General features: G+C 41.9%; 1 protein-coding gene across 2 annotated transcripts in view; it reads left to right on the top strand.

The window, feature by feature from the left end:
- Nucleotides 1-21,460, top strand: part of STAT2 (signal transducer and activator of transcription 2) — a 482,775-nt gene that overhangs the window by 34,889 nt on the left and 426,426 nt on the right. For both annotated transcript variants that reach the window (XM_069230705.1, XM_069230706.1), the window contains exons 2-4: nt 10,724-10,912; nt 11,671-11,815; nt 12,568-12,666. In XM_069230705.1, coding sequence (XP_069086806.1) covers nt 10,782-10,912; nt 11,671-11,815; nt 12,568-12,666 — 375 coding nt within the window. In that variant the 5' untranslated portion in view covers nt 10,724-10,781. The remainder of the gene's footprint in view (nt 1-10,723; nt 10,913-11,670; nt 11,816-12,567; nt 12,667-21,460) is intronic.

Raw genomic sequence — 21,460 nt, forward strand, 5'->3', positions numbered from 1 at the left:
ATGAGATAATAGTACCAACTCTAAATAAAGCTCACTTAAGCTGTAAACCTCCTGCCTTTAGAAAGATGGGGGCTTTTTGGGAAAGGTAACTCAAAGCCAAGCTGATGATGAACCACTCTCAGAGTTTGAATTTCATAATAAAACAAAGGGGGTGCAATGGTCCAATCTAAATGCGTTCTGAATAGCAGATCTCCGCATTAGGTGACTTCTCACAAATATCTAAATGGCTTTGGCCTCACATTTAAATGCTGAAATCTAAAAACTTGATAACAAACGTGTACATTTGCATAAACTAAGTCCTTGTCTCAGCTCTACATGGGTTGTTTTCACACCCACAGGTGACATGAATGAACTTAGTTCAATGTACCCAGCTTGAATGTGAAAGGCAGGTTTTTGTAGCCCCACAGAACTCCACCCAATACATAGTTGAATTGTTGTCAATGCTTTTGGGTTTCCAACAGTCCCTAAACAGGGTTCTAGGGACACTATGAAGATCAGAGATCAAACTTCATATCTGTTTATAGCAAAACACTGTAATTTCAGTGGTCGGGAAGGCCCTGTTCCATGTTAAAAGCAAATACGCATCACATCAGCATCGGCTCCTCCCGTACTATGACTCTTTATCAGCTTTCAGTAGTAAGTGCGATACAGTAGCATCTCTGGCAGGCAGGATCTTGCTTGCGATAATCTGTGGTGAAGGACGTCACCTGATAAGTGGTCAAGTGCCAATCCTTTTATACTATATCTTATTTAAGATGGAATTTCCAACAACTCATTAGGAATGTTTGAGCTAACCATGATGCTAGTCTAAGACGCATTCTTTTAAACAAAGAAGGTAAACATACAACAGTTCAGAGTATATTGTTTTGCCTATGTTTATTATTTAACCTTGAAATTGGGATAGCAAGGCACTTGTTTCAGACTCATGTTGCATCAGGTGTCTTGTTGATGTTTATATTAGGGTGGCTTCACACTTTCATGGGTTATTGGCAAGATAAGGATATACAACATCTGTCAAAGGTAGACATGTTGATGATTCTGCAAAAGTACATAAAATTGAGACTCCACCTACTTAAAATAGATTTGAGCCTTATAATCTTTATTTCAAAGGGTATGCAAAAAACATCCATCCAAGACAAGGGATGTATCTCTCCCATGAGTGGAGTGACATAGATGTAAATCCATGACACATTAAAAGGAAAGTGTAAGGGCCAGAGTGGGCTAGACCTAAGGGTATAGGCAGTTGTGAAGTTGGCATGGTAAGGTGAGGTTGGAATGATTGAAGGAAGAAGTCAGTAAAAAAACTTGGTGTAAATGTTTAAAAAACGTTAGTTTCTATTTCACAAATAAAGAGTTCGCTTATATTATTTAGGATAACAAAGGAAAACAAAGAGGATCATCTCACATCCCTTTGTTAAGTATAGATATGCTTGCTATTAAATAATGTAAAGCTAACCGTTTAAAACTATTGCCGCATAATAAAAGCTGGGTAGATCGCACACAGTGGTTTATTAGAGAATTATTTCAGATTAATACAGGATCAACTAGTCCACCACTACCTTGGGAGATCTTTGAAGCAACCTTGAATTTCAATATCTTTACATATTTCTTCCAAGCTCTGTGTAGAAGAGCTAAAATAAGGGAAATGGAACACAAAATACTGACAGCCGTTCCAGAAATGATTTCATCTGTCTTGAATGAAAGTAGGAGTTAACAGATGAAGCACAAGGTGTTCATAAGCATTTATCTTGTATAAAGAACAATTGGTCAATGACAGAACAGTAGGATAACAGAGGTAAGAAGAAAGTGATACACTGGGAAAATGCTAGCACGGTTAGCCAATCATGCAGCTACATACATTGTTCAAAAATTGATAATCGACTACCTAGCTGCTGTTAAATAGAGACCAGGTGCAGGAAATTATAATTCCTATTACTGAGATACAATTTGTGGATATCTCTTGTTGGCAGTTGGAAATTGTGATGTAGAGATGGGTTACCTCCTGAGTTTTATAAAAGTTTTGTAGATGAACTAAAAAACCCTTAAACGTCATTGTTTCATAACAAATTTTATTAGTGGAGACATCCCTGACTCATTCTCATACTTGTTAGTTTTATTTGGATTTTACTTTCACAAAAGAATCAAAAAATATCAGAAGATCCTAGCTGTTATAGGACAGTTAGACTACTAAATTCAGGTTATAAGGAACTATTACGTAATAGATTAACAATCCCATCTGAAAGGTGAATCAACTGGGATCACAGAGTGTTTATTCCTGCGAGGCAGATTGTAGCAAATACTAATTAGCTCACTGAGGCAATTGATCATTTCTCCAATTTCTAAGAAGATACAACAGCAGAAATAATATTCGAGGGTCAGAAGGCCTTTGACCTGCTGAACTGGGAAGGTTTGTTTCTCATTTTGGAACAATCCGGGTTCCCTGTGCACCTCACAAGCGTATTGACCAAATTATGTAGTGAAGCATCTAACACAATACTGATACGTTTCTAGAGACTCTGAGTTACTCTTTGCATTGAGTTATTAGCTGTCTCTACATGCAGACGTTGTTATGCCTATAGCATAGTATTATATTTGCAAGCGGCGAAATTCAATATCCATTGGCTCTTGAAAAGATTAGAATTTGTTAAAGCTGTAGGTGGCTACAGAGTTGATCATTTAAAAATTGAAACCCTGCTGTTAAAAGAAAACAATGTAATGTACCTGGGAATTCCTGTCAGAGTGCTGTGATCTTTACTAATTAAACTATCATGCTGTTCTCCAAAAAAACAAAGGCTTCATTAAGATGGCAAACCTTTCCTCTCTCTGTAGTTGGTAGAGCTTCATTGTTACAAATGTAAATTTTACTTTCCTATGTATATCAATTTGTTCATGTGTCTTGCATATTATAATCAAATGTTTTGTGCTATCTTAAGGAGTATTTCCTTTTTTATGGAATAATAAGAGCTCACATACTAGACTAGATGAAATTGATAAGGAAGATGGAGGTTTAACTATGCCAAATCTTAGAGTTTTTATTATTTAGCTACATTAACCAGTGTAATATTAAGACAGCTCAATTACTCTGGTAATTCCATATTATTACAGATAATATCTGATGATCTACGGTTCCCAGTAATTTTTTTTTTTAAACACCACAGTATTAAAAAACGTCCAAGGATATGTAGCGTTATCCCAGTTATTTTATCTTGTACATACTTGAGAGGATATTTGAGGCAGTCTGGCACAAAACACATTTTGTTTATCATCTTTCACTGATACTAATATGTAGCAATCCAGCCAACCGATCCACAGGTCTTTGGTTGTGTGGCGACCTGAGCACAGCACTAGAGAATGGGGAAATAGAGACACTGCTTCTGCATCATGCGGATGGTGATTAACCCTACGCCCACCAGACCGCTACAGTATCAACAATGGCCCCAGAGCAAAGGTCAGTCAGGCTGTCATGTCTCCATCAAGTAACACTGCACTGCCTGCAGGGAAACCACTATTTTGCGCAGACTCTCACCCGGTGTCGCAAGTAAATACCCACCTGTCTGATATGCTTCTGGTTCTTCCCACCATGCGTGAAAAATGTCATGCTCTGTATGTCAAACACCCATGATAAAAGATAGGAATTCCAGTTATGGAAGGTTGGGTGGATATTAAAGGAGAAGGCACCTTCCTCACAGAGGGTACAGGTTGGAAACATGTACCTCTCAACTAAAATTGGCTTCTTTCATGGACCAAACACCTTAAAATGTGGAGTGAAGACTGTTAACTATCCTTTATTGTGCCTTGGGATATACTTTAGGTGTACTTCCTTTCAGTTGAGCCTAAGCTCTGGCATCAGACATCTTCTTAAATGTGAAGCACATCCAGTGAGCTCGGAGATTGTCTGTTCCACAGGGTGAAACATAAGCCGGGCCAGAAAAACAAACAGGGCAAGGTGACAGAGCTTCCTCCTGCTAGGACCATTTTCCCCCACGACAACTAAGTGTTGTTTCCACTTCATTATGTCTGAATGACATCTGAACATACAGGGTTATGTTTAATTTTAACATGGCCACAATAGGGAATTGAGAGTCCTGGGGGTTCAGTTTAGTTGTAAGAAAACAGGGGAATGTGTAACTTGCTGCCTAATGCTGGTGGTTTTGATGTTAGAGTCCATGTTTAGTAACTGCTTTTTATTACTTTTGAGACACTGCCTTTTTGTGGACAACTGATCTTATGTGAGCCTAAATTGTTGGACCATCGCCCCTTCAGTACAGTTGGCTTAAGAGAAGAGCTGTGTGTCCAGTAATTGAGATACAGTAGGTTCTAACCAGTGTGTAGGTGCATTAAAAATAAGACATAATAAAGCATACGCACAGGATTGTAAAGGCGAGGGGGTGTTTCCTAGGTTGATGTTGACCTGTGATCGCACACAATACGTTAGGGACCTGTGTCACTGCCAAAGTCCCTGGATCCACCATTTAGCTTTTATGTCAAAACCTTTTTATGCCACTATATTCACTAGACCCCATGTCTACATTCAAATAAACTATTTTAAGGTCTGACTTGATACAGCTGCTTTCGCCTTTCCTATTTAATCCTCAGGAAAAGAGCTTTAAAAAGCAATAATACGAGAGGGATGTTGGTTCCATCCACACATTAATCTTCTTTAAAAGCCTTTAATTTGATTTGTCTTAAGGTGTGTGCTTCTGAAAAAGAGTGCTTACATTATAATAGTCCAGAAATGCTAAGACGACAGGCCAATGATCAAGGCTATTGTATTGATTGGCTAATTGGGAGAAGCTTTCAGATTCCAGAGGCCTAGTTTGTTTACTATGAAAAATTAGGGTAGAAGCAGAAGACCTCACGTCTTTATTGTCAAAAGACTGTTTAAAGGCCAATAATTTTAAAGAGTGGATTGTTATTGCACAGTATTAATCCTTTTGCTGCTAGGCGTTTCCTCCCTAGTTCTAAGCCTTTTTTGGCTGTTTGGGTAGTTCACAGTTAGGCCTCCATAGCTTTTTGTGAACATAAGCTAACCATGCCAAATTTGCGTCCTTTTGTAGGGTTGAGTCTGTGAGTGCACCAGCTAGCGCATGCGTCTCGCTTGCAAGACTGCACAGTAAAGGGCTTTGAGCCAGCTGGTCGCTTACCATTTGGTGGCTTGCATGGCACTATGCTTTACAGTCTTGTAATTTGTCACTGTCGGCCTGTCATCAATTCTGGTCCTCTGTGTGGAGCAGGGAGCAAGCACTGACTGATTCAACGTAATCAGTGCCGTCCATTGTTTCCCAAATGATTGTTGTAATGTTTTGTTCTTTTTAACTTCTAGTGCCCTGCAAACAGGCGTGTAACTGTTAAAAAACAAAACAAAAAAAAGTTCTCAACAGGACAAACATAATTTTTTTTTTTTAGCTAACTTTCTTATTTTTTGCCAAGTCGTCTGTTCTCACTTAGCACTCGATGACAGTTATTTTGTTCTAAATATTGCAAAGCGACATTGTTTCTTTACTATGCATAATTTGTGAAATGCTGCTTTAACACATCGTGCAGTACACCCCAATCCACCTCACTCCAACCCTCCCAATCTAATCTACCCCACTTCAGTTGGCCCCACTCCAATCCAAAGCAGTCTTCACTACTACAAAGCAGTCTGCCCCACTCCAAACTTCCCTACTTCAATCCAGAACAATATGCCCCATTCCAATCTAAAACCATATGATCCACTCCAGTTTGCCCCATTGCAATCCAAAATAATCTGTCCCACTTCATTCCAAAACAATCTGCCCACTCTAATCCAGAACAATCTATCCCACTTGAATCCAAAACAATCTATCCCAGTCGAATACAAAAAAATCTTTCCCTCTTGAATCTGCCCCATTCCAATCTAAAGCAATATGCTCCACTCCAATCTGCCCCACTGCAGTCCAAAGAAATCTGTACCACTTTAATCCAAAACAGTCTGCCGGCTCTAATCCAGAATAATCTATCCCAGTTGAATCCTAAACAATCTATCCCAGTCCAATCCTAAACAATCTTTCCCACTTGAATCCGCCCCACTCCAATCTGCTCCAATCCAAAACAATCTGCCTGCTCCAATCCAACACAATATGTCCCACTCCAATACGTTCCACCTCACCCTAATCCAATTCACCCCACTCCATCCCAATTCACCCCACTCCTATCCAATCCACCTCTTTTCCAATCCACCCCACTCGTATCCACTGTAATACAATCTGCCCCACTGCAGTCCAAAACAATCCATCCCACTCCGATTCACCCCACTCCATTCTGCCCAACTCTAATCCAGAATAGTATGCCCCACTCCAATCCACCTCTCCCCAATCCAGTCCATCTCACTTCATCCCAATTCACCCCACTCCCATCCAGTCCACCCCACACCAATCCACCTACCCAATCCAATCCATCCCACTCCTATCCACCCTAATCCAATCTGCCCCAATCCAAGCCAGTCTGCTCCAATCCAAAACAATCTGGCCTACTCTAGTCTGCCCCACTCCAGTCTGCTCCACTTTAATCCAAAATAATCTGCTCCAATTCAAAAGAATCTGTCCCACTCCAATCCACCTCACCCCAACCCCACCCCACTCCAATCCACCCAACTCCATCCCAATTCACCCCCTCCAATCCACCACATTCCTCCTCACTATAATCCAGTCCTCCCCACTACAATCTGGTCCAGTCCAATCTACCCCACTACAATCCAATGCACCTCACCCAATCCACTCCAGTCTGATCCACTCCAGTACAACCCACACACACCAATCCATCCTGTCCTACTCCAATACAACCAACTCTACTCCAATACAACCCACACCACTCCAGTCCAACCAGTCCACCCACTCCCATCCACCCCACTCCAGTCCACTGCTATCCAATTCATCTCATTTCAATCCAGTCCACTTGCACTACCCCAATTCATCCCACTCCAATACAATCCACTTTAATCCACCCACTTCAGTCCAATCCAGTCCACATTAATCCGGCCTTTTCCCAGTTCAGTCCTCCCCACTCCAAACCATCTTAATCCACCCTACTCTAGTCCAGTCCACCTTTCTCTAATTATTCCACCCCACACCAGTCCATCCCACTCCAATCCCCCCAACTCCCATCCAATGCACTCCAATCCACACCACTCCAATCCACCACACTCAACTCCAGTTCACCCCCATCCAATCCACCACACTTAATGCAATCCACCCCACTCACTCCATTCCACCCTACCACAATCTGGTCCACTCCAGTCCATCCCACCCCAATCCAATCCATCCCACCCAATGTAGTCCACCACACCCCATCTCAATCCACCCCACTCTACTCCAAACTACCCCATTCCAATCCACCCCTCCCCAGTTCAGTCCACCCCACTCCAATCCACCCTACCTCAATGGAATTCACCCAAATCAAGTGTACTCCGCTTCAGTCCAACCCAATCCAATCCAAACTAACACACCACACTCCATTCCAATCTACACCACCCCTATCCAAGCCAGGACACCTCACTCCAATCTACCCCACAACAATCCACCCCTTTCAATCCACCCCACTCAGTAGAATCCACCCCCTCTCTCCAATTATCCACTCTCTACTCAATCCACCGTACTCTATCCCAACCCATCCTACCCCATCCAAGTTCAGTCCACCCCACCCCACTCCAATCCATCCAGCCCTCCACACTCCAATTCATTCCAGACCATTCCACTCCACTTCAATGCACCCCACCCATCGGCAGTCCAATCCAGTTTAGTCCATGCTACCCCACTCCTGTCTAATCTAATCCACCCACCCCAGTCCAATCTAATCCACCCCACTCCAGTCCACCTCACTCCAATCCAGTACACCCCACCCCAGCCCTATCACTCAAATCCAAACCATCCACCCCACTGGAAACCACCTCAGTCCATCTCACCCCATTTAATTCACCCCACCCAATCCATCCCACTCTACCCCAATCCACCCCACTCTACGTCAATCCAGTACAACCCACTGTACTCCAGTCTAATCCACCCCACTACTCAGTTTACTTCCACCCTATTCCACCCCTTCTACTCTTCGACTCTGCCATTGAACCACTGAACTCTGCTCCCCTCAACTCTGCGACACTACTCCACAACACTACTCCTCCACTCCGACAGTCCACGCCACTAACTTTTAGCCATGCTGGACAGCAACCACACTGGTGTACAACATGGCAAAATACATTGCCAAAGCCAATAGCTCTTGTATAGGTGAGACCTATTGGTTTTGCCAATGCTTGCTTTAAACATCCTAGAAAATCTAAAGGTACCCAAGGTTTGTGGATTCCACTGGATGAGGGGACCTAAAAATTAGGCAAAATATAGCTACTTTTTTGAGGGGGAAAATGCAAAAAAAAAATGTGATGCAGAAAAAAGTGTGTTTTTTTGTTTTTGTTTTTTTTCTTCCTGCAAATGGCATCAACAAAAGGTTTGCGGTGCTAAAATCACCATCCTTCAAGCTTCCAGGACCGGGCAGATCTGTTTCAGAAACCACATTTTTTACCCAGTTTTGGCATTTTGTTCGGAGATAGGGAAAATGGGCTATTTTTCTGCTTTCAACCTGCTTCCAGTTCGTGGTGAAAATGGGTGTGAACCCATGGTGGATCCTGGAAAGCTATACATTTCTGAAAACTAGACAAAAGTCTGAAGGCAGTAAGGGTTCATTTGTGTAGATCCTTCAAGGTTTTCCCAAAGAAACCAGTGTAAAAATACAAAATATTGAAAAATAGTAGGAAAAAAGGGCCATTTTGTGAGGCTTTCATTTGTAACTTCACATCATGATGACTGATTCAGACAAGCTATATGCCATTACATCTGTTAGGACCTTCTGGTTGTGGGGATATATAGGGTTTGTGGCTTTTCCAAGAACTCTAGGAACCCAGAACCAATAATTGAGCTGCACCTTGCAATGGTTTATCATTGTGTACCGGTATAGAGAAATTCATATGGTAAAATATAAATAGTGAAAAATAGGTATAAATGGAACCTAGGTATTTCCAAAATGGGCACAAGATAAGGAGTTTTAGAAGCAGTGTTTATTTGCACTTTTCTGAATTTTTGGCTACCCATACAAGCATGTGAATTAGACGGTATTTCTCAAAATTACTTTTTTCTTACACATTGTCTTATATTTGGAAGGTGTAAATGCAGAGGAACACAATTACACTTGTTCTACTATTCTGTGTTCCCCAATAAAAATGGTACCTCACTTGAGTGAGATACATTTTTTTTTTACTAAAAAAAAACAAATTATCCTCTAAATTCTGTAATGGAAAGTTCTGGAATCTGCACAGAGCTGAAAACTTCCTTCCTCCCAGCATTCTCCTTAGTCTTCTGATAAAGATGGCATCTTACTTGTGTATTTTTTTTTTGTTCTACCGTGTATTTTGTGGGTAATAATTAATTGAAAATAAACTTATTCAAAAAAAGGAAAATGATATATGTTCTGCTAGTGCATCCTGCCCGATTGGTATCTGCTGTTTCTCTTAGTGGTGATCTTCAGAAACAAATATGGCATTTACACTGATGTGTGCCTTTTCTTTATTGCAATGAATGCACTCCCAAATCATCAAAAGTCATAGTTTTCAGTGTATGTCGCAGAGTCTTGAGGTCCATTGTAATATGACAAACATTTAAGGGACCCAGAAATGGTCAACATCTTAAATAACAATTTACGTGTTTTGTGAAGGCAATGAAACCAGATAAATCTAGTCCATGCGGGCTGCTGTGCAGCTAGCCTAGGTAGAGACACATCAGGCACCATATTGTTTGGTCAAGAACATTCATTTAAAGAAACCTGTGCATTCTGATGATTGCAGTTTTAACTTGAATCATTTGAGTCAAGGCATCTTATGACAGTGATTTAAAAGGGAAAGGAAAGGATTTGGATCTGCAGTGTTCTGCGTAGATAGAGCAATCCAGCAACACAAGTGCGTCAAAAGTTATTTCTTTAGAGATTAAAGTACTGATTTGTAATCGGTATACTAAAACAACCAAGGATGGAATGAGCATACAGAGCTCACTGTATCACCCAGTGGTGATTATTCCATTGAAGGCTAGTGTTGAATGTGCATGGAGACTGAAACGCTCAACCACCCTGTGGAAATACGTTTTCCTTAAAAAGAAAAGATAGGTTCTTGAAATTACAAAACCTGTCTCTAACTTAAATATTATTTTTGTGACCAAGGGACGTGAAACTTGCATACATCCATGTTTCTGTCTGTCGCTGAGCCTGTCTGCTTCTCCTTAAGTCTGTCATTGGTTCTGTTTGTGTTTTAAAGCTACAGAGCTGTAGAGACAACACAGCTTCATAAATCAGTGCCACGATTTTCAGCATTGCATTAGTAGCAGCGGAGAAGATTTGTTATTGGTCAGCATGGGCAGCTTGCCTTGAGGTGTTGGTGGTGTGGTCTCCATTCCTCTGATGATTGCTTGAAGTGAGGTCTCTACAGGGTTTGCTTAGCAGTCAATATCTTTATGCTATTTCTATATACTGAAGCTGCTGTGCTGTGTTCACTGTTTGAACACGTGTCCCCCTCATAGAGTCTGTGAACAGTTTACGTTGGTGAGTTGCTCCTTCCTGAGCAGTTAGTTAGGTATGTTGGGTCGCTCAAGTTCCCTTTGGATGATTTGCATGGACAGCAGTGGGAGGACATCATAAGACAACTGATCATGTTGTGTTTATTTCCTAACAGGTCTTTTTCTGTACTGAATGCCCCCGTGGGGTGTGGCACCCTCCCAGCTTGTGCCACCATGAGCCAGTGGGAAGCACTTTGCCACTTGGACAGGGTGTATCAAGAGCAGGTCCTGGACTTGTACAGCTCTGACGTTCTACCTATGGAGGTGCGCGAGTACCTGGCCCCTTGGATTGAGTCTCAGGACTGGTGAGTGTAAAACATCCTCCTTCCTGCTGTTTATTTATGAGCATAAATAACTAATGCATCAAATGTTCTTTTTCCTTTTTGGTTGCCATTTTACCATCATGTGAGGCTAGGCTAGATCTCTCCACTGAATGAGGATGCTTGTGAATGAATGGTCTTGAAGAGAAACGTATACTGTACAATTAAGCAGAGAATTAATTCAAATAAGTTAACCAGAAAAACATACCAGTTTGTCACAAAGCAGGCAATGACAATGTTCAAGGTCGCTTGACACCCAATAGTAACATTTTCATTTTCGAAGAAAACTTCCATATCCAAATACTTGATGCATCTATAACAGTTTCATGCTGTACAACTATTTTAAAAGTAATTAATGAGTACTTAAATTGCCTTGATAAAATACCCTTCACTATGGATGCAATGGAAAGGCTTGAAGTGTTTTTCAGTGACAATAGACCTGCAATTTTCTCATACCTCATGCCATCAGGATCAGTGAGTGTGGAAGAGTTTTTTTTCTCATTCATTTAGTGACCATAGACCTGCAATTTTCTCATACCTCATGCCATCAGGATCAGTGAGTGTGGAAGAGTTTTTTTTCTCATTCATTTAGTGACCATAGACCTGCAATTTTCTCATACCTCATGCCATCCGGAGCAGTGAGTGTGGAAGTCAGGCAGGAGCAGCCAATTGTGGGAATGAGTGGTCTTTTCTCACTTCTCTTCATTAAACACATCTGTTTCTCTCTGTTTGCCTCTCCCCAGGAATCATGGCAAGCGGAATGCCTCTGTGGCTTATGCCCAATATCAGAACCTGCTCGAGCACCTGGACAATCAGTACAGCCGTTTCTCCCAGGAACGTAAAATCATAGAACGGCACAACATCCTCAAGTTCAAGCAGGAGATCCAGGTGCTGTTCAACTAATGCACGAGATCACACAACATGCACAACACAAGATCAGACAACATGCTAAACACAGTGTATGGTTAGAAAAGGCATGCCCGTATCTAGTGCTCAAGATCAGGAGGAAATCTGCATGTGCGTTTGCCAGGAGCAATGTACCGACCAGAGGAGAATGCAGCAATGGTAATAGGCAGTGTATGAACAGCCTGGTAATGTTGCACAGGTTATTTGCAGTGTTCACAAAAGAAAGGGGCTGCAACGCGAATGCTGGGGTGGTGTATGGACTGGAAGCGAATGCAACACCATTGGCAGGCAGATTGGTGGGGGAGGGGAGGGAGCGTAGAGATTTCTTGGTAGACCTGTTGTCGCTTTGTGACGCCGTCTATTCCTACAAAGGACATACTTTTGTTTAAGCACATATGCACATGATGCTGCTCTCCTTTTGTCTTTGCATGATGTGCAACATGCCTTCTAATTGCCACTGGAGTTTCCAAAAATAGATCACCCACTGGAGCAAGCCTGATTGTTCCAAACACCATGTTGGTTCCTTTTCAGCTGGAGCTTTCAAGTTCCAAAGTCTTAGTGGGTGTGCATTGGTGCCTTTATTACCAGAGGATTCATACTATATCAGTTAGGGACATTGGTCCAAACTATTCTCCTTCCATCTTTTGTCTGGGGCACCTACACTTAGCAGCTGCCTTCTCAACTGATAAGCATTGAACTTGAGAAAAAAATGATTTCTTTTTCTTTATCCACAGGCTGGGTATCAGGATTCCCCGGTAAAGTTAGCACAGAAAATATTTAATGTCCTGGAGGAAGAGAGAAAAATCATATCTGCAGCCAAGGATGTTGAGCAGGTATATGTTTTACGTTACCTTGTTTTTATATAACCCTCACTTGTCTATTACTTAGGTGTAAACAAATACTGGCAGCAAAAATGTTATAAAGCTGTTAGGGAGGGAAAAAGTCCCTTCTTTAGAGTTTTTGCTGGCAATTTAGGGTAACTCGACTGACTAGATTTTGTCCTTTCCACCCTCCAATGTACGAGATTTGTGAGCTCTGTAAATGAACACTAATTCAGGCCCTGATAAGAGGAGATAATAAAGAGCTTGAGGTTATATTTGCATTTCCATTTGTGCTTACTAGATTGTATTGCTTGCATTATTTTGGTTGTGCCTTTAATTTATTTTATCAAGGTGCTCCCTTTTTAATCTACCCCTACTGCATATTATAAATCTGCTTCTTGATTATGTTACAGTAGACCATCTTCCCTACCATTGCTGTGCTACTTGATCCATAGGCTTCCTCCTACCGTAATCACAAGCCCATTGCAATTTCACTTCGCCTGCCCCTTTCCCATCCTGGGGATTTGTTGACCTGGCCTGATTGGACTTCTGAACTATCTTCCTCTCAATCATTTATTTTTTATTAATCTTTATTTTATTGAGCAGCTAACATGCAGATTCAGGTAAAGGCGTAGAAGTTAGGAGGGTGTTCCTGTAGCTGATTCCCTTGTGTGGCCTTCTTTGGGTTTGGAAGAGCTTAGTGCTTTTTATCTTTACCCATCTCTCTTCCTACAACTTCACCTTAAAGCTCATTTGTCTTTACTGTTCCCATAGATTTATATTAACATTAACTCCACCACCTTGTGGCTCCTAACGCCGGTTCATAAAACCTTCTCACTACTAATAATTCCTGAGCCTTGCTGTCTTCAGGAAAAATAGTATTTTATGATTCATCCTAAAAGATTACTTAAGTACCAACATAACCCCATTCATTTCACTTCCATCGATCCTGGGTTGCTTCTTAGCCTTAGATAACTTGGTTCTTTTGAGAAAGGTGCACATTACACTTGTCACATTCCCTTACTGATCCTTGTAGCATTAAATTATTGGTCTTTAGCAAACTATCTACTAGTTGTACATTCATTGTTCCCGGGTGAATTTCATAGTTTCAGACAAATCTGGTGGGTTTTAGGAAGCTTCATTTTCATCTGGCCACACCTATCGACTTCACAGCATAAGATAGTTTGAGGACCTCTAAGACCAAGGCAAATGTAATGTCCTGCTATACGAATCCTCATCCTTTGATGTTACTCTGTTCCCACGTCTGGACCCATGCATACTTATATCTGCATGATATTTCTAAGCAAACTCGAACACTGAGACAGGTCACAGTGATCTTTCATGTACTCCATATTCAAGAGCAATTGATTGCCGTTGATACCCTTCTCGCTTCCCCATCTCTTTTTTTGCAAAACCCCTTGTTAACCAGATTTTTCCACCTCTTATGTCCCCTTCACCTCAACATCCACCTTCCCTTTTCTTGCCCAACTGCAACTTGTTGCTCATCTTACACCTTTCTCTTTCATCACTTTTATAATACCACCTCCCTTTCCTCACTTCTCTTCTCCTCTCAACTGTTTAAAAAAGAATGTGGTGGCCCAGCACCAAACATTGAACTAAACAAAACGGCATCTCTTATATCTGAAATCTTTTATGATTGGAGACAAGCCAAGCTGGTGAGAAGCTGGAGATAGTAACTGTGGTGCAGTAGGTCTCCAGGACTCCTACAGTTCAAAAGTTGTTTCCAGTGTCCCTTCAGCTTTATTAGATGTAAGCAACAGTGCCAAGGAAAGAATGAGTAGTACTGCCATACTACTAGGCCCGCTGAGCAGGATCGGGGGATGCAGTTCTGGGGCATTAGCAAATGGGGAAAGAAGTGCTTGCACACATTAATTTCCCCCATAGCCCGAACCAGCTAAAAACGTTTGTCAGTGGATGGCATAGTATGGTGGGTGTGCTCCGCTGGCCATGGCAGCCTTCCCTGGGAGTTCTTACTCTATGCTAAGTGACCCAAGTGATAGCCTCTACCACATCCCACACCAGTGTCCCAAGATATTGAATGACTCACCAAGGACCTTCCCCATCCTCCCTAGCAAAGTTCTATTCAATCGCAAGTTCCAGTTCCTAAAAGTAAGCGCAATTGGTGCCTACAGACAAACATCACCAAAAATATGCCCCTTCTTGACTTCCAACTCACTTTGCCATCCATTCCATCAGTCCTCTGAATGGTTTTTTCCTTCACTTCCTTGAATATTTATATCCCTCTGTTTCTCCTCCCTCATTCTCTTACCCACTCTCCCCCTCTGGTGCTTGGACCACTAGCGCAGGAAACTTGGGGACTTATCTAGAGCTTGGGGAACAGGATCTTGTTCACAAAAGTGACAGATGTTTGGTCCATCATAGTAAATGTGCCATTGACTATATAGTGGATGGATATCTGTACTGTTATGACAGATTCTCTCTTGCCCCGCCCTCCCCCATTCCACTTGATAGACCCCATCACACTCCTACATTCTCCCCAGATTTCTCTTGTCTGCCAAATTCACTCCACCCTACATTTCTTACTTTCCCATAATCTCCTAAACCTCCACTCTTTGACAACCCCATCCACTACCTAATCCCTTCTCATTGACTTCCCACTCCTATCCTCCCCTGAGCCACTACCCTAAGCACCGACTGTCCTGCATCTGCAAGATCAATGAGCAAGAAACCGTTCTAATCACAAACCCTTCACCTTTACCACCACCCACTCCCCACAGTTCTGTGGTGCAGTGTGAGAATCCACATTGGTTAGATGCTCACCTTATCACACTTCTTTGTACTCTTTCCTGCTGATCTAGCCCCCCAGCAGACAACTCTGCCTTGTTTAAAGTCTTTCTTGACCTGAACATCCTCGACCATAGCAACTTAGGTCTTTGTAGACTTCAACATTTAGTTAGGTATTCCTAATACACCCTAACAGAGCTCTTCTATCGAACAAAGAAGCAAAATACAATCACCATCCAATAACTGCTCTGTCCACTCTGCCAGTCCTACCCTGGGTGCCATCTTAGCACTTCACAGAACACACTTTTTCACTTGGAGTGACTGCCATGCCATCACGTTTCACCCAAACCAAATCAACCATATTGATCACTCAAATTTTCTTGACGATCAAGGCCTATTTAAGACCTTGGAAGAAACCAGATCACAAGGCCCTTCAGCTGCACGTTACTGATTCTTTGTCTAATTGCCTAGAACCTCAGTTTTCCAGTTTATTCTCTATCAACTGCCTTTAACACTTTGATTGCAATTAAAACCTCCCTGCTTCCCTGTAAGTCAACAAAACATAGTCTGGTTCTCCAAGGAACTTGAATCTGTAAAAATAGAACAGAGAACTCTTCAAACTCATTTGACAAAACAATGCACAAGAATGATAATCTATACTTCTGACTCCACTGTATGTTATAATAAAAAGTCGGCTTCTAAAGAGGCAGAGGCAGCATTACATGGCACATGCCAGCATAGCCACCTGCTCATCCAGAGATCTCTACACATTCAAAAGATTCCATAACTTTCAATGAACCTTTGTTTCTACACAGCCAAAACTTAAGCCCTTGATCCCTTCCTCATAGTGTAATTCTGACCTCACTGCTGATCAAGCCCTCTTACTCATGCACATGAATGGTGGCAATGTCATGGCCTTAGGGGGCACTTTACATGCTGCATCACCCCTCTTAAAGGACAAGAACAAATGTGACCACATCACCTGCACACTCATCTTCAAAACCAGCGACATTCTCTACAAAGCAATCACAGTTGGAAACACACGCTATCTGGCTAATAAGGTTACCACCTCTGGTGACTCCTGGGACACCCACAGCCATCATGCCATCAGACTGGAGCTGAAGAAGTGGAAAAAACCCTAAGGTAGCAGGCCTTCTCAATTTGTGCACTGATGATCTGGAATGATGTCCCAGTATCTAGCCTTACCCTCCCACCCCAATCCCTACTCCAGTATAGGAAATAATTGAGGACACGTATCTTAAAGACCTCTATATCATGACAAAATAACCCACTTCCACTTTCAGAACTCATTTACCTCTCTAATAATTTGTTGACTCATCAGAGCTCTGCAGCCTTTCAGCTACATGCATGCTCTACAAAAATCACACTTAACATATAAATTCCTATAAGACCTTACCTTCTAATAACAACCAACATCCTCAAGACTCCTTCCCCTCCGCCACTATTCCAACTTTCAGTCCTTTTGGCACTCAGTACGGCTAAGCCTAAATACCAAATTAACTAACATTCTTGCCCCTTGCCACCTTGTACATCTTAAGCCATCCTCCTCATCACATTGACTGCTGGGCACGTAAGAGAGTTCATCAAACACTCCCTCACCAGCTTATTTAGTATCGCCTTCAACATTGCTTACATCAAAAACATAGCCAAGAAACAAGTGTTTGATTACTCAGACCTGCAAACCCCTAGACTATTACAACTGAACCTTTCTTGGGAAAACATGAAGACAGAAAAGCGTACTTGCAATTCTTTGTTTTGTTTAAAAAAAAAAAAAAAAAGTACTCTCCAACTACCTAATTGAATTTCCCTATATAGCTTAAATAAAACCTTGCTGATTGTTATATGACACATCATCGGATCAAGAGTCTATGAGAGTGGAGGTGTTTCTCTGCTACCTGTCCTACCCCTAGCATATGATATTTCCCCACCAGTTCATCTTACTGAGATTGGGTGATCCAAGAATACAAGACCTTCCATTCATGTTCTCGCTAATGCAAGCAATTTATGAGACCACAGTAATGCTCCCCTTCTTTTCCATGCTTACTTTATTACTTTATGAGTTTATATCCTTGAGCCTCATAAGTACACTGACAACACCCTTTTAATCTTTAAACTGGATAATGTCTCTAACCCGGACTCTTGCATTAGAACTCCTTGGTTGCCACAACAGGTCCACCTAAGGGTTCAGTGATCTCCGGAACCAGGACCTTTCCAGCTGCCTCCAGCAGGGTGGGGAACTTTGAAATTATTAAATTACCCCTCTCCCTTGTCCCAGATGAACATGATTCTAAAGAGTAAGGACCTTACACCACATATCCTATTCCCACAAGGTCTTGGAAATCCAAGGTAGTCCTTTTCTGCCAGTGAATTATACCTCAGTGCTCTAGGTTTTGTTCCGCACAGGTTTCATTCAATCAATTAAAAAGCATTTGTAAAGCGTGACGGCTACTTCAACCAAAGTGTCCCGGTGCTCAGAGCGAAAAGTTGATATCACAAAGACCACCCTATTTATTAATCTAAGTCAAACAGCTAAGTTTTTAAGTCTCTTTTGAAGATGGCAGCTGACTGTGCCCTACTTAGATTAAGCAGCAAGGTGTTCCCTAACTTGTTACACTTGCTTCCTAAAATACTGCACCTACCCCTATGGCTTATCTATCAAAGTAACGATTTAGGGCCTTTTTTGTCCTTTTCTCTTGTGACATCCACACAAGTGGGGTACTGTTCTTATCAGGAGATGTGTGATAACGCAGGGTGGTAGGAAACCTGTGTCCCCACGCAGATTCTATGTCTTTCTGTCACAGAAATGTGATGAAAATGTATGTTTCTTACTAAAGTTTGACTTTTGTTAGGCCTTCTGCGTACTATTACTTGGTGAGAGGCATGCAGGTTTGCCCAAGTGCCGTCTGAGCTGGGTCCCAAAATCACAGCTACCCATCATGAGAAAAAAAGGAGTTATTAATAAGCGCCATCTTACGGCCACAGATATAAATCTGGTACTCATTTTTTCAAGTTAATCAACCACTTACACTGGTTGGTTTTAGCACCTCCGGAAATTATGGCTTCAAATGGCAAATACTTATCAAAGAATCTAACTATTGAAACCAAGACTCCTGAATGTGAACCATAAAGCCACGTCAAAGTACCAACCACTTTATGGTCCGTTCACATGCCATTCACACACCACACACACACAAGACTTTCATACTGCTGGCCTTGGGCACAATCCAAATGATCATTGCACTCAGATCAACATACCACCCCCATGAAAGGGCCCATCACATTCATACAACACAGGGTGGAATCGGTGAGTATATTTTACCACCTGTCAAGTAACCGCCTCCTTTTAGAACATATGCCTAGTGAACCTTTACTAATGGTACCCAAGACAGCCACATGAAGCTCAGGAAGACATGTCTTAAATGCATCTTTATCACACTTACTATGATACATCCACAAACTAGAATGAATTGGATTTAAGTTGGGATTGTCCAAGCATGCCTCCGACGCGTCATTCCTAAGGCAAATATGCTTGAGAATACTGCAGAGGTTCCCTAAAGAGGAAGTCATAAACTATGGGGAACTGTAGTTTTTGACCCACAGTAGTCTGTGAGAACATAGCATATGTCCCATCCACTGTTATGTGCAGTGTTTGACTGTAATGCACTTATCATACAGCAAACTGAGCATCTACTAAGTTCTGAGGGAGGATGAACATGGCAATCAGGTCAAGCATTTACCCATATGTTCCATAGTAATACTGTATCGGGGCGAGTGCGGCACCAATGGGTTTAAATCAGTACGTGAAGATGAATTCATGGCAGGTGTATCTGTATCACCTTTACTGTCTGCCTTCTACCAATACAATATCCCTGGGAAAGCACACCTCCCATAAGCTTTTCATACCCGTTCATGTTTCTGTTCTCATCAGATTCCTGACTAATCCTGTATAATTGTCAAGTGAACCTATACTAATGCCTTCCATCCTTAGCTACTTGAAGCTCAAGAAAATCTGTCTTTAATGTGCCATCAGCGCACTTACTGTGCTGAATCCAACTTCTTCAAGTTTGTGGATGCAAGTTGGGGTGTACAAGTATGCCTTCCAAGGCCTAATCCTCGAACTGAGTGAGCATATCTGTTCTTGAAACTAGGGCAAACATGCTTGGGAATACTGCCTAATTTCCCTAAAGTAATAATCCAAACAAATGTGTGAAAACTCAATTACTAACTGGTATCATATTATTGAAAAAGGGAACAGGACACAATCTTGTATGATGATTGTTTCCACATTATACAAGGAATACAATCATCATACAAGATATTGTGTCATGTATCCCTTTTCAATAATATTGGTTATGTTACAAGTTACTAACTGAAACGTTGCTGAATAAGTCCCATGGGACATTTGTTTGACTTATTACAATTATTTTGGTTCTCGTGGGCAATCAGAGTGGTCCTTGTGGTGTACACATAAATTCCCTAAGAAGCACTTCAAAATCTAGTCAAGCCTTTAAGGTTTTTCCGTAAAAGGTACTCCGTGACAACGTGCATATGTTCCGTCCACCATTATGTGCTGTGTGGGGCCTATAATGCACTTGTCAGTTGGTGAACAAAACACCTACCATGTTCTGATGGCGGCTAAATGTGTCAAGCCGGCATTAAGGAAGTCCATGATTTCATCAAGTAGAGGAACAAAAATTCTGTCACTGCTTGCCTAGTGAAGTAGTGGCCCATGGAATGTGTGTTTTTTGTGTCAAAAGAATTGATATGGTTGCTGCAGGTTACGGGCGGGGCTTGCACCCACTGCTCGCACCAGCCCGTGAGGTGGATGTATCTGGGCATGCAAGGTCTGGGAATTCACTTCATAATAGTTACAGGAACTTTATAGTTGGGCTTACATTTTAAACGTACAAAACCAGAGAAATTCAGCTATTATAGTTAGTTATTTCAAGTAACTATTCAAGAAATTTGTATTATTAATACTTTACAGAAGTGGAGCTTCAACTTGAGCTCCTGCTTTGTTTATATCCGTCAATGCTTCCCATTGATGTTTTATTTCAATGAAATGAGCATAATGCAAGAATGAATCTTGCCCTGCGCATTTATTTAAAAAGAGGCCACAGTCTTCTGCAGAATGTCTAATCAACTGGAGTACTTTCTACTGGCTAATTAGTAAGTGCTACCTCATTGTTTAAATTATAGTGCAAACTGCTTAAAGGCAGCCAAGGTGTAAACACTTGGATAATTTGTATTGTATAGAAGCATTTTTTCTTTTGTTAGTTTTTTTTATGCAAGGGACTGCAAGGAGAGCCTCAAGGCCCCCACAGTTCCAGCCGGTTCCACGCCTCCTGCGAGAGCTTGCATTGCTCCCGCACACAGGTAGCTGCTGACAATGCAGCCCTCTGTGTGCAGGAGCAATACATTTATCTCTTTCCCTGCCCGCATGTCTGTGGGCAGGGAAAAAGATGTAATCTCTGCTTTCAGCAAGTGGGAACATTTTTAAAGCTCCCTCTTGCAGAAAGCGGAGTGTTAACTGTTGGTGGTCCCCGGGACCATAAAAGGCCCTCCTTCTGTTTTAAAAGGTGCATTGGCCCTGGGGAGGTGGTGGCCTGCGGAGGCCTCCCATGATTTTCTGTTGTAGCCCCGGGGTGTGGTGGTCCTGTGGGTGGTGCAGCAGCCCCTGCAAAATTTTATTAATGTTGCCCAGGGAAGTGGTGGTACCTGGGGCCCAGCAGCCCCATTGCTTCATAATCATTCAATGCCCCTGGACCTGGCCCACCTGGGGGCAGTATTAAAAGGGGTGCATGAGAATGCCCCTTTTTCTTTATTTTCTGTGTTTTTGTTTTGTAGACTTGGCTGAAGCTGAGTCTCAAACTGTGAGTCTCAAAATGGCTGTCAACACCTCCTGGCTGAAGTGTTGGCAGACAATTAGACCTCCGCACAAGATCGGAGAATTCACAGTCTTTGCGCCTCTATATATACAAATTTGATTTTCCTTTAATATCTCAAACTACTAAATGGA

This window comes from Pleurodeles waltl, chromosome 4_2 (assembly GCF_031143425.1).
Source record: "Pleurodeles waltl isolate 20211129_DDA chromosome 4_2, aPleWal1.hap1.20221129, whole genome shotgun sequence".
Classification (NCBI taxonomy): domain Eukaryota; kingdom Metazoa; phylum Chordata; class Amphibia; order Caudata; family Salamandridae; genus Pleurodeles; species Pleurodeles waltl.